Source organism: Octopus sinensis, linkage group LG2 (assembly GCF_006345805.1).
Source record: "Octopus sinensis linkage group LG2, ASM634580v1, whole genome shotgun sequence".
Classification (NCBI taxonomy): Eukaryota; Metazoa; Mollusca; class Cephalopoda; order Octopoda; family Octopodidae; genus Octopus; species Octopus sinensis.
This window is the reverse complement of record NC_042998.1, coordinates 45,666,876-45,680,970: the sequence shown is the minus strand read 5'-3', so window position 1 is coordinate 45,680,970 and position 14,095 is coordinate 45,666,876. Positions and strand designations below refer to the sequence as shown.

General features: G+C 34.9%; 2 protein-coding genes across 4 annotated transcripts in view; one reads left to right on the top strand and one right to left on the bottom strand.

The window, feature by feature from the left end:
* Nucleotides 1-3,511, bottom strand: part of LOC115223672 (anaphase-promoting complex subunit 4) — a 106,479-nt gene extending 102,968 nt beyond the window's left edge. The window contains exon 1 of the mRNA XM_029794349.2: nucleotides 3,423-3,511. The gene's annotated coding sequence lies outside the window, so the exon portion shown is untranslated. The remainder of the gene's footprint in view (nucleotides 1-3,422) is intronic.
* A 49-nt stretch (nucleotides 3,512-3,560) lies between these two features.
* Nucleotides 3,561-14,095, top strand: part of LOC115223682 (rho GTPase-activating protein 19-like) — a 31,579-nt gene continuing 21,044 nt past the window's right edge. Inside the window, exons 1-2 of one of the 3 annotated variants that reach the window (XM_036512893.1) lie at nucleotides 3,561-3,679; nucleotides 12,126-12,315. In XM_036512893.1, coding sequence (XP_036368786.1) covers nucleotides 12,126-12,315 — 190 coding nt within the window. In that variant the 5' untranslated portion in view covers nucleotides 3,561-3,679. Of the gene's footprint in view, nucleotides 3,680-6,111; nucleotides 6,259-12,125; nucleotides 12,316-14,095 lie in introns of those variants that run through there. The other 2 variants (XM_036512890.1, XM_036512896.1) reach the window with 2 other exon arrangements.

Here is a 14,095-nt window from a genome sequence, read left to right as displayed (position 1 = left end):
CATGCTCATTAAAAAAAAAGCAATCAATCTTGATAGCTTAATAGTCTGCAGTATGACACAGATCAGTTTGATAAACTGTTCTATAATGCATAAAACAGTTAATGATGAATTGTTTTAGCTAAAGTTCAGACTGTTAAGGACAATCATTTCAACAATATACCTTTATGTTCACTTAAAAAAAATACAGCACATGGTTGGAAACGATGGGTCTAGATTAGCATTTTTAGCACAATAAGTTCTCATTCATCTAAACTGGCTGTAAAGAATAATTATATATTTAATAAGAATATACTAATCATTCCTGAACTTTATAGACAACAATTGTCCATAATTTGTGACACATATACAAAAAGGAATACAATAAGCACTAAAGGAAGCTTGTTTGGTGCCCTAACATTGATAGAGGTACTGAAGAATCTATTAGATTTTGTGATGTTTGATAAAATAGTTCTAGGAAAGATTACATATGGATTAGAGAAACATACAAAATGATGGAAACATGTTGATCACAATCAATTCAGCCACTAATTAGATTAAAGCAGTTTTATGTCTCAGAAGCTTGGAAATTGCAACAAAATGTCAACGTTCCATCTTTTCTAGATTTGGTGTTTTAATAACAGTGGTATTAGATAAGTGGCCAAATTTATTTATCATAAACGCAAGGAAATTTTTAACTTTTAACTGCAATGTGAGTGCATTATTTACTGCACTCCTTGGTATGGTAACTTTCTATCAGATCATCATCATTACATTTAATGTCTGTTTTCCATACTGGCATGGGTTGGCCACACCAAGTTCCATGGTCTGTTTTGGCTTGGATTCTACAGATGGATGCCCTTCCTAATGCCACACTATCACAACATGTATTGATGGAGCTTTTTCCACTTCCCTCTCAATCAACTTTAATGTGTCCCAAGATTCCTTCTATACATCAATGAGCTATTTGTCACAAGACCCAAGATCAATCACTCTTATGCAGACGATACGATCCTTCATTCCTACCTAACCTGCCCCAACCATACATCAGCCACATTCAATCTAAACACCATATGCAAAACCTACATTGATACCATGAACAGACATCTTAAGAATATTCTCTGATAGGGCCAAACCAATCTTGTCTCTTTTAACAGCAAACGTAGAAAAAAAAACTAAGCACTACTCATTTAAAAAAAAAAACACCACTGCACCCAACCTTAACATAAGTGACATTAAGCAAGAGCTTTTCCATTCTCTCCAAATAGTGGTCCTCACTATCACCAAGGATCTCTCCTAGCAAAAATATCCTTAACATAGCTAAGACCACATCCCAAAGACAAGCCCAGAAAGAGTTTCAGTCTCCAAGAGTTACAGACACTACAAAATTCAAGTGAATCCCTGTTATGCACACAGACATCGTGGAACACATCCTGAGAAGATTAAATTGCTAACAGACACTCTTCAGCGTCAGGCCCACAGTCATGCTGTCTCCTCTGTCTTTTCTATTGCTAGTATAATGGCTTGTTTTACAGAGCTGGCTGGTCTCGCGTAACTTCACGGGTATACACACCTCTAACCCACTCATCACCTTGATGCATTCCTCCACCAGCCCCACATTAACCCCTATTTCCAGTTCTTCTTCCCCATAACATTGGTTCTCTTTTCCTTGCTTATGTCTTTCTTACAGATGTTGATTTGCAACAGGTTGAATGGTAGCTAACTCACCAGTCACGGAGGGACTACCCCTTCTTTCAGACATAGCAAGTATAAAACCCCTTATCTAAATAGACACAGTGCATGTGAATGTCTAGCAAGTGTAACTGGGATTCATCGAAGAGTTCTTAATGGAAGTCTGATCATAATATCATACAAGCCATATAACTATTTAACCTAAATTGTAGTATTGTTAACGCAGGTTGGCACTAAAAGAACAGGTCTTTTGAATCACAGACATTTTGGTCATGACATCATATCACTTCTTATTAAGGCAATGTACATCTAGTGTCACATTAAATGTCTCCGTAGAATGTATATAGGAATACATTGTCCAACGAGTCCTTCGCCTCTTTTGAGATAGTAAGAAGGGTTTTATTTCAGACTGAACAGAGACTTTTCGTGACTTATTATGTTGATATGAATTAAAATGTTTAGCAACTAAACTTGTACATTGATTTTATGTGAAAAGAAACCAAAAGTTGACACTACAACCACCAGGAGGAACTGACAAGAAACCACGGAGTTTGTGGTTGTTTTTTTTTTCGATGGCGGGATGGGATCAGTTAAAGAAAAGAAAGTGGTTTCCCTCTGAAAACGAATAAACAGTAAACACTGAATATGCTGAAAAACCTAACGCCTAACAGGATTATGTATGAATATGAGATACATATAATGGATAAATAAAATACAAAGGAGTTCAAAGAAAGCGAAACTTCAGTTTGAGTTACAAAACTTGACATGATATAGAGACTTTTTATACACTCAAACGATTATGAAATGTGCTTTTGTAACTAAGCTATCAGTTATCGATGATATAATTTTCAATAGAAGAATAATAATCTAACAACCTTACACTTAAAGTGTAAAATTGACTTGCTGTTAATAATTGGATTTTTCCGGATGCAATTATTTAATTTTCGAGATGCAATTTGAAAAAAAAAATATAAATATAATAATTCGAATATTTTACGTATCTGAGATTGTGTAATTAGTTAATTGTGTAAATGTGTTAAGGGAATTCTGATAGAGCATGTTGCTTCTTAGCATAAATTTCGCCGCTAAAAAGTAAACAAACCGCTTGAGAATGAAAGCATGCAAGGAAATACAAACGTAAAAAAAAAATTAATTATTGGAAATTCTTCACGCTTCAAAACCTATATATGAAATATTTGATTGAAAATTCAATAAAAGAAAAGTATAATTAATCCTTCTTTTTTCATTCCTAATTAAAATACTCTAAAATATGAAAACCGTGAAGTTTATCTTTTTATCTTTCGTCGTTTACTTGTCTTTGGACTGCAGCCATACTGGAGCACTGCCTTGAAGGGTTTAGTCGAACAAATCGACCCCAGCTGTTATATTTTTTAAAGTATGGTACATATTTTATCGATCAATTTTATCGAAATGCCAAGTTACGAAGACGTAAACAAACCAACACCGGTTGTCAAATCGTGGTAGGGGCATACAGAGACACGACACACAGATGTATGTATATATATACTTTTACTACTTTCGAACAGGTTGAGGCCACGCTGGAGCAACATACAAATTAATTTTTAAAAAAACATCTGTGGTTACTAAAAGTAGATTTTTCGATACAAACAAATGCAGTGGAGAAATTTTATCTTCATTCCTTTTTTTTTTCTTTTCTAATCCTATACATTTATATTAATCATAAATTATAAATAAATCGAAGTAAATAAATAAATGGCTTAACAGATAATTACTTTCAAAGATTTCCCTCGTCTTGGAAATCGGCAGAAACTGTTTGAGTTGCAACTTCCGGTGTAGAATATGATAATGAGATTGAGATTATAAAGTAGACAGATGGCGCTTTGTAGAAATTCGACCAATCAGAATCGAGCTGAGAATTTCAACAAGGAACCGCGGTCATTTCAATTTAGGATCCGTCTTCGGTTTTTTTGCATGTAATATTTGAATATTTGTTAATACTAAATTACCTTAGGAGTATCTTATTTATTTGGTGAGTTTAAATCTTTGTTTATTTCTATCACTATTTCAGCTAAAGAATTCCATGTTTCATTGATTTTTTTCTTTTAAACAATGAGATATTTTGATTTCCCCCCCCCACACTTTCCGCCGATGAAAACACCAAGACACGTTTTTTGCTTCTTTTAATTGCTACGGTTTACCACACATTTGTTAAAGCTCCGATGATTACTTACGAACCATGTAAGAATAATATAATTAATAAAGACAACTGTTACAATTCTTTATTTCAGAATAACAATAAAACCTTTCTCGTTTCTCAAGTATGCAGGTTTCACCAACTAGACTGCACCCTTTCCCCCCCTTCTCTGTAAGGTGTCGGTTCTTCTGAATATTTCTGACTCCCGAAACGATATCGAATTCATATATTTAAATGTCTTCTAATTTACATTATTTGTATGTCATCTTGGCAATCTTTCTTAATTGCAGGATTTAGTGTATGGAAATATATATACATATATATATCTTTCATTTGGTTTCCGTTAACCACTCCTGTAATTTCCTCCTAGAATTTCAAAGTGTTTATATATTCATGTATGTGTGTCTGTGGCATCTGTCTAGCATAATATAAATATTTTTAATCTAATACTGCTACTGTTGCCTGTAACGGATACATATATAATAGAACTCAAAACAAGGGAATATAGGTGGGGGTGTTAATCGGTAGGTTTTAAAGTGACTCGATTGCTAAGAGTTTCGTGTTCTTTGGTAAATGGTAACGCTCGCCTCGAAACTATCGACCTTTGAGTCACTCTGTAACTTCTGCCGATTATTAATTAAAAGCTGCTTGAAGACGGTGCCCTTGACCTTCTAAATGGCTACCGAAACTGAGAGATGAGACGGAGGTGGGGAGGAAACTATTCTCAAACAGAAGGCCTAACCCAAATCTTTGCAATAGAGTTGACTCTGCCAAATGCATCCTTGGATGCCTGGTGGTAGGTGACGAGATCTGATCACTGTACTTAAAGCACTGCAGCCAAATACTGCAAAACATCCGATTTTCTTAGAGATCCGCCAATCCTTCATCCTTGATTTGTATTCTTTTTATCAACACCGAAAGGGGGAAAGGAACAAAAAATAATATATATGATTTCTGTATTGATATAAATATATTTCAAAGTAAACCGTCAATATTAACAGAATCTAATTTCTCCTTTATTTCTTTTCACTTCTGGTTTTTAGAGACTTTTTTTAAAAGATAGAGAGGATGGGAAAATGCTTACATTTCAAAGAGAAAGAAAAATACAAACAATTCACTTATTTCAGACTCATCTCTTCAGAATCCTTTTTTATTCCCTGCTTATTCTAGGTCATATAGTATGTGTGTGATGAGGGGTGTCATTTATGAGTTTTTCATTACTTTCTTCACACACACACATACATATATAGTAAGTAATGGTAAATATTGCAAGAAAAAGGGAACAAGATACAAGTGTAAATACTTCTTAAAATTTAGTTCTATAAATGATCGGCGAAATTCTGGTTTCAGCATCCCATATAACCGTTCGTAACTTTTTTTATCTTTTTTGAATTTTCAGAAATATTTTTGCGAATTTGTGTCCCGCACACGGGAATTCATACAATTATGGGGGGGGGGGTTAACCCCCTCCGCCAACCTAAAAGTTCCACTCTCTTTCGAATTTTTTTTAAAAATCTGAATTTAAAATACAGACAGTCCAAATTTTTTTCATAAATCCCAATAGTGGGCTACCCTTCGGTGCGTCATCATTCCATTAAATGTATTCATGGGAAGAAAAATATTGAAAAACATCAAGACATGTCAGAGTGACAAAGAAACGAGGAGGGTATCAGGTGGTCGTGGGATCTGCTAAAAATAATACCTAAATCACCCTTAAATCATGCACGTTTTTTTTTTATGCATAATCGTATGAATTCCTGTGTGTAGACCACAAATTTGCAAAAATTATCTGAAAATTACAAATCTACATAGAGAATTCCTCCTAAGAAGAATTTCTTGGAGAAAATCTGAATAAACTCTACAAAAATCTGTCCCCAATTAAATTATTGCATATATCAGAAAAGTTCTATTCTCTGTTTTATTTTTCAATATCTTATAAAGTGGTTAAATTTTAAGAAAATACGTAACATTATACAAAAGAATATGTTTAAATTGATGGATTTTAGTGGAACAAATAGCTCTACAATGTGTTCCGCACACGGGAATTCATACAGAAAGAGTGAAAAATCACGATTTTAAAATTTGACAGTTCACATTCCTCATAGTTATGGTAGGATTGTTCAACAATGAGTATTACTTGACCCATTTTCTATTGGGTTGACTTAATTAGGGAACACAGCACATTATCTATAGTCTTTTTAATTACTTACGAACCATATAATTACTGAACTTGCTGGTTGTAAATCATTGTGGGATGATCTCAGTGAATGAAGAAGTACAGGACTTAGAAGGAAAATGGCTGAAAAGAAAACAAGAGGTCCATAACTGTAATTGCCTTCCAGCAAACTTGAAGGTTCAACTAGTTACTCTACATCAGTCATGGGTAATCCACAGCCTGTGAGACTTTCAGAATGGTATGCCTAATTTCACAAGGAAAAATAACATTTATTAATAGCGAAGCCCACTTCTCGAAAAAGGTTGCCCATCTATGCTTTATGTGGTCATTCTACCCATTGGAAATAGCAACCAAATATCTTGGTGTACTCTCTATTGGCCTAGAAAAGAAGACACTGAATAATGTGATCTTTAGAAAAAGCTTACAATCATAATTCTGCACATTCAAGGTCAACTTGGAACTAAACATCGTTATCATCAAGCAAACTGAAATATGAACAAGATTTATATGAGTAGACAATTATAAACTTTTGAAACTAGCTGGCAGTTACTGAACCAAATTTAAACATGAACAAAAAATAGCCAAAAGGCTATTAGAAAAATAGCATTTAAATTGCAGTCTACAAAAAGAAGGACTCATTCAGTAATGTAGTCTTAGATATATTATGCTTGGTGGTGGAGGGTCGGGCTTGGTATTCATGGCTAGACTACTTTTGATCCTAGTTCTCTTCAATCAGAGATAACCTGAAGGTAAACAAACAGGAAAAAATTGTACATACTCCTAACAGTATTGCTACATGGCTGGAACTATAATGATCTAAATACACATAATTAAATATATAATTACTGAGGATGTTGGAGGATTTGTCAGTAATTCCATAAAAATTGTTCATCCTTGTTGCTTTACATAGACAATTCACAGCAAATATATGTCTCAGTGTTGAAAGAAAATATCTCACATACAAATTAAAACCAATCTTTCACTTTCAGGACTTTCTAGTTGGAAGGTTTGTGTCACAATTTAGATTACTGATTTCTGAAAACAACCTCTATTGTATTATACACACACCAGTTCGGTGTAACAGTGATTGGTGGTTGAAAGTTATTAGTGAGTGTATATGTGTCTCTTAATCAGAGGAGGAAGGGCAGCAACTAATGACTTTATTTAGTAAAGGCTCCAGAGATGAGACTATAAGAGGCAAAATATTAGGTTATCTGAGGCCAAAGAGCAAGTGCATGTGCTTGCAACAAAGTGGACTCTACCGCAGACAAAAAAAAAGAACAGGAAATAAATTAAGTCTACTACCCATGAACTGGTACAGACCAGTGTAAGTTAACCCGAGACCTTGGAAGAAGATACTCACTCAAGGTGTTGGGCAGTGGGATCAAGCACATGATAATGATGCAAGCTTCTTAACCTTGGTTACACTTAAGGAAGAAATAGAACTACCACATCAAATATAACCCTAAGAAACTATTAATAGAGCAAATAAGTGTTGTGCTGGTGCTGCGTTTATGTACAGAAGGACTAGTGTTGGGTATGCTAGCTCCCATCGTTTCTTCTTTTCTGCTAATTGCTCTAATAGCTAATCTTATATATAAATGGTAATTTCTGTTTGTCATCTTGCTGTCCAAACCAGGGAACCAATCTTCACCAAACTTTCTATACATGTTGAACTAACATCCAGTTCAACTATAGGCTTATTAGATTTCAATAAAAATCAATAATGGACCAACTACAGGTGTTGGGCTATTGTATAATAAAATGAGAGGAGTGCAAAAGTGCCAGGTCAGGGAAATGTGGCATAATGAGGGTGGCTGATATCAGGAAAGGAGAGGAGACAAATCTTTAAGAATTTTTTTCTTAAAGAAACACTAAAATCTCTTTCCCAAACATCCACCCATCACCTCACCACTTTCAAAAAGCTACAAACTCCCAATGTTTCACTTTTAGCTTTTTGGAAAGCGGGGAAGTTTCTTCAGAAATAATGTCATTTACCTGTTGTTTCTAGCATGTTGGGTTTTCTGGTGGTGCTCTAATATTTTTTTACGCCTGCTATTTCAGTACAATTCTATGCATGTGTGAAACATCAGACAGAAGTGAAACATAGGGTGTTTTTATTTTTTGAAAGTGGGTAGGTGATGGGTGGGCAAGGTAGGGGAAGGGGCATTGAGTGTTTCTTTAAGAAAGATTAAACTTTGGAAAAAAATATATATTTCCCAGATTTGTAATCTCTGTATTTTTCTCCATAGATAAAAAAAAAAATTCATAAAGTTACAAATCAAGAAATTGCGATGGGGACGGGGAAAACTAAAATTTTGAAAACGTGATTTCTGGGTAAAATCGTTTTAACCCCCTTTTATACAATGAAACAATACATAGTCTGTGATCCTTCTTAAGAACAGAAAGCACTTTCATGCAAATTGTACCCTCTCCACCTTCACTTTTAAACAAGCAATAACTTCCAGTAATCCAGTTGACTATATATCAGCTGTGCTGATTCTGCCCATAAGAAAGGAACAAATAATACAATGTGGCTGTAGGTCATAACATTTAGGAAGCGCTGGGATGCATTGCTAGTGTAAATATAATTAAAAATAGTACTGGTATAGATGTGCATTATGTACAGTAAGGTTGGTGGAATATCTTTCTTGAGGTAAGGAATGTAATTGGGATATAGTGGTATTATAAACAATTTTGGGGCTATAAATCTTTAAAAGCCAGTGCAAGCCAGATCACTATAAAGATGTACTAGAGTTTTCTGGACAATTTAGTATAATGAACCAAGGGAAAATTACCTAGATATGCCATTCTTATGAAGCAATAGTTAAGTGGTGCTATTCTTATGAAGCATAATTAATGTAGTGGGCAAAGCAAAAATTCGATTAATCAACATTGCCTTTATAATGTAGAGGTGCTCAATGGCTAATGTTAAATTTGTCATGGCATAAAAATGATGACTCCAATATTTTAATTAGTTAAAATTAGACTTATACATGTAATGAAGAAATGACAGCCTTAGCCCAAGGACTAATTCTAATTTAATCAAGTGTCAAGAACGTTTCAAAGGATAATTTACTGTTAAGCTCAGGCAAGGCTGTGTGGTTAAGAAATTCACTTTCCAACCAGATGGTTTCAGGTTCAGTCCTACCTTTGTCAAGCATCTTCTAAAGCCCCAGGCTGACCAAAGCTTTGTAATGTGAATTTGGTAGATGGAAACTGAAAGGAGCCCCTTGTATATATGTATACATGTGTGTATATGTTTGGGACTCTTTGTCTTGACATTACATGAGAATTGTAAATGAGTGCCACTGTCATACAGGCAATAGCATTCCTTTCCAATATTCCGTGAAAACATTGTCTGGCCATGAGAAAAATATTATCTTGCTTAGAAACAGATGAAGGTTGACGACAGGAAGTGCATGTTCTGTAGAAAATCTGCCTCAGTAATCTCCGTTTATGCCATGCAAGCATGGAAAAGTGGACATTAAAGGGATGGTGATGAACTTGCTGCTAACAACTGTCTAGCAGGGTGGAGCACTTTTTCACAATTTTCGATTTCATGATAGAGGTAATGCGGAAAAGTTGTGAATAGACATCAAAATAATTTGTGCAAAATCTTAGAACTCTGTGACAATATCTTCTGTCTCCATATGCATTGAAAAAGTGGACAAAAACACCTCTACTTATTTATTAGCTATATTGCATCTTCTAAATTCAATAATTTACAATATTTTAAAATATTTTGAGGCATTTGTGGAGGTAGAAGATGAAGTCTCAGAAAAAACATGTTTAAGACAACTTAAACATGTTTTTTCTGAGACTTCATCTTCTATCTCCACAAATGCCTCCAAATTTAACATTTTAGAGTAATTTCATCACAGTCATTTAAAAGCTACCTGAAGAAGATGCAATGAAAACTGTGGTTTTCTTTTAACCTTTTTTTTTTTCTTTTCACTTTTTCCATTTTTCAATGCATTTGTGGAAACGGAAAATATTGTCACAGAGTTCTAAGATTTTACACCAGTTATTTTGATGTCCATTCACAACTTTTCTGCACTGCTCCCATCACAAAATCAAAAATTGTGAAAATAAGCACTCCACCCTACTGTCTAGCTCAGTGTCTCTCAATCATTTTTTTACCTATGGACCCCTTTGATTCCTAGTGTACTTAGACCCTCCTAGCCCTTCATCATCGTCGTTTCACGCCCACTTTCCATGTTGGACAGTTTGACTAAGGACTGGCAAGCCAGAAGGTTGCACCAGTCACCAATCTAATCTGGCAATCACTCCAAGAGTGTAACTATCTTCCTAGTTAGCCTTCCTTTGATATTGCTGCACCTTTTATGTGTCCAAAGCTTACACCAGGTACATCTTATGGAGTTTCTACCTACACTTTTTCTACAGATTGAGCAGGGATTTGTGATTTGTCTGCCTAAACATACAGCATGGAAGACAAAACTGTGTTTACATAGATAATGGAATGAAATGATAAAGTAGTTATAATTTGCACTGAAAAAGAGGTTTTAGATGTGTACTAGGTTGGGAAACAAAGTTGCTTATCTAAATTCTGATTTCTACTCCATGTGGCAAGATATTAAAATATGAGGTAGGGGAATCTGAATGAGATAGTTTATATAGGTAGGGTGGGTGAAGCAGAGGTAAAGTGTTGGAAGAAGCAAGTGGTTAACGAAGCTGAGCGAGAGAGACCAGAGTTAGGCTGGTCAAAAACAGAACATGAGACAGAATTTTGGGATTTAGGGTAACATAATTGAATGAATGGGTTTAACATTGCCACTGCCACAGTGAAAGAATAGTAATTCTATTAATGAGATAGAATTGGGCACCGCGAAACAGCCAAAACTCAGCCTGCCATGTGGGGAAGAGTAGTAATGATAATGAGAGAGAATTGGGCATTTGCATTCTTAACTAGAGCTATAACCAACAGTTTTTGGTCAGCCAAAATGTAATAAAATTAGATAAATGAATGAATAAATGACAATAAGTGAGCGTGAAAGAGAGGGAGAAAGAGGTAGAGTTGGATTGAGCATAGGAATCTTAAGTTTTTTTCTCTAAACATACAGCATGGAAGAAAAAACCATGTTTACATAGATAGATAATGAAATGAAATAATTAAGTAATTATAATTTGTGCTGAAAAAGAGGTTTTAGATGTGTGCTAAGTTGGAAAACAAAGTTGCTTCTCTGAACATCTGATTTCTACTCCATGTGGCTAGATACTCAGTGTTTAAAAAATCCTATTCTTATAATTAAATATTATTAGGAAGTATATATAAAAAAAAACTTTTAATATTTTGTGTATTGTAAGAAGTATCACCAATAAATTTTAACAATATTTTATATGGACCCTTAAAGTCCATATAGACCCTTGTTGAGAACCACTGATCTAGCTTGTAAGGAATAGCTTCAGCTACACAGTGGACATCATGGTGATAGAATAATATAGTACAACATTGAATAATGTGTCTGAAAAAAAAATAATGGATGGTGACAACTGGAATATTTTTGATCATAAGACTCCCTGATCATGGTTTTTAAGTCAAGTGACACTCAAAAGAAGTACAAGAAATCAGAAAGCTAACTATTGAGCTATAGATTACTTGTAAAAAAAAAATCAGTCACAGATTTGTTCAGGAATTAAAGCCAAATATTAGACACTAATGATGTGATTTTCTTTTTTTTTTTAATAATTGCATTTCTTATGGTTTTAACTATTGGAATCTTATTATAGTTTTAATTATTGGAATCTGTTTGGTTTTTACCATATTTTCTGGTATACAAGTCGAATGTTTCTGGCCAAAATTTACAAGGAGAAGAGGCAGGTTGATTTATACACCAAGACAACTTTGGAGGGCCAAAATTTCCATGAGGAATGTGTCAGGATTTGGAAAGGTGATGACAATGTCTGAATGTTTACACTATATACTATGTTGACTTGTACACTGGAAAATACTGTAACTGTCATAGAAGTCATGTTTTTTTATTCTCTATATTTACAGAGATTAGGTGATCCTTTTGGGTAATATATCTGCTTCTATATTTTTAACATATTTATTCTCCTTTTTTTTTTTTTTTTTTTTTATAGATGATGTCAGTACTCCAGAAGGAGTTCAACAAGAGTGTTGTCCGACTCAGAAATTGTATGCCTGAGAAGTTTTTCTCATTATGTTTAATGCACTTGTCTGTTGTGCTTGATTTAAATGACAATGGTTTGGAGGAAATACTGTCTGACAAACCAAAAAAGCCTCTTACTCCACTCCGGAAAAAGAAAAATGGTCAGATATTCTTTATTTCAATTTCATATTTTGTTCAAGACTGAAAACTATTTGCTTTTTTTTTGTTTGTTTTTTGGGGGTTTTTTTTACAATTAGATAATAGTTACTATCCATGTTTTCTCACAATTGTACTTCAATATTTGATACTTAAAATTAATAAATGCAGCTTCCTCATACAAGAAATAGAAGCTAAATTTCTTTAATGTTATAAAGAATACTCTGAATAATGTAGTTCAGGGTATGCTAATCCTAAAGAAAAGGTGATATAATTATGAATTCAGTGCTATTAATCATAGGTCTACTGGCTTAAAGCTAAACTACATCACGACCACCAAGAACTCTTAATTAAAATAGTCATTTTGCAGGTTACTTGGTGACCTCACTAGTGCCAATACCACATAAAAGGCACCCAGTACACTCTAAAATGGTTGGTGTTAGGCAGGACATCCAACTAGAAACCATGCCAAAAGCAGACATTGGAGTTAGGCACAGTCATCTGGTTTGATGGCTTCTCTTGAACCATCTAACCTATACCAGCATGAAAAATGACAGTTAAATGATAGTGATTAGGAGGAGTCTGACTAACTTCTTGGCTTCTTTCCTTTCCCTTTTGTTGTAACAAAGTTCTTAACTGTAAATGTAACTTTCAAATTGCACTCCGTCTTGGGTCAGGAAAATTACTCTTCATTTATCTCATTTTATGTATCTTCAAATTTTTCATACCTTAGAATAAAAATATCTGGATAATATTTTGGAATATTTGACATGAAAAAAAAAAATTTCACTAATTTCATAGGCGCAGGAGTGGCTGTGTGGTAAGTAGCTTGCTAACCAGCCACATGGTTCCAGGTTCATTCCCACTGCGTGGCATCTTGGGCAAGTGTCTTCTGCTATAGCCCCGGGCCGACCAATGCCTTGTGAGTGGATTTGGTAGACGGAAACTGAAAGAAGCCTGTCGTATATATGTATATATATGTGTGTGTCTGTGTTTTTCCCCCCTAGCATTGCTTGACAACCGATGCTGGTGTGTTTACGTCCCCGTCACTTAGCGGTTTGGCAAAAGAGACCGATAGAATAAGTACTGGGCTTACAAAGAATAAGTCCCGGGGTCGATTTGCTCGACTAAAGGCGGTGCCCCAGCATGGCCGCAGTCAAATGACTGAAACAAGTAAAAGAGTAAAGAGTAAAAGAGAGAGTAAAGATTCATTTTCAGATATACTACTTGAATGTTTATGCTTTAATTTTTCTGATTATACAACCTCTGGTCCACAAATTATTACTCCCCTGTTATGCATCTGTTAATGGAAGGATTAAAAATAAACCCCTTAGCATTCAAATTACTATGTCAAAGCTTATGCATATTTATTCACATTGTTTTGAATTAATCCTGCATTATCACATAGCTTCAAAGTTTTGACAATGTAATTGTTTATGTTTTAGAATGACATTGTAGAGTAGGTGTGAGAGATCATCACCATCCAGTGTTTTAAATCCAGGGTTTGTCCCCGTTAACCTCAGTACCATAGCAACCACCCTCACACCATCTTGCCAGGTTTGAGGCATCCTCCCAATCTCCTCCTCCACCTGTTCCCTCCCTGTTTTCCTCTGTCTACCTCATTTTCGCGATCCATTTACCTCAAACTCAAGCACCCTCCTCAACACATGCCCATACCACCGCACTCCATTCACCCATGGCAGCCGTTCCACCGATACCTCCAACCCCAGCATCCCCATCAATTCCTCAGTCTTCCTCTTATCAAACAGCTTTCTCTCACCATTG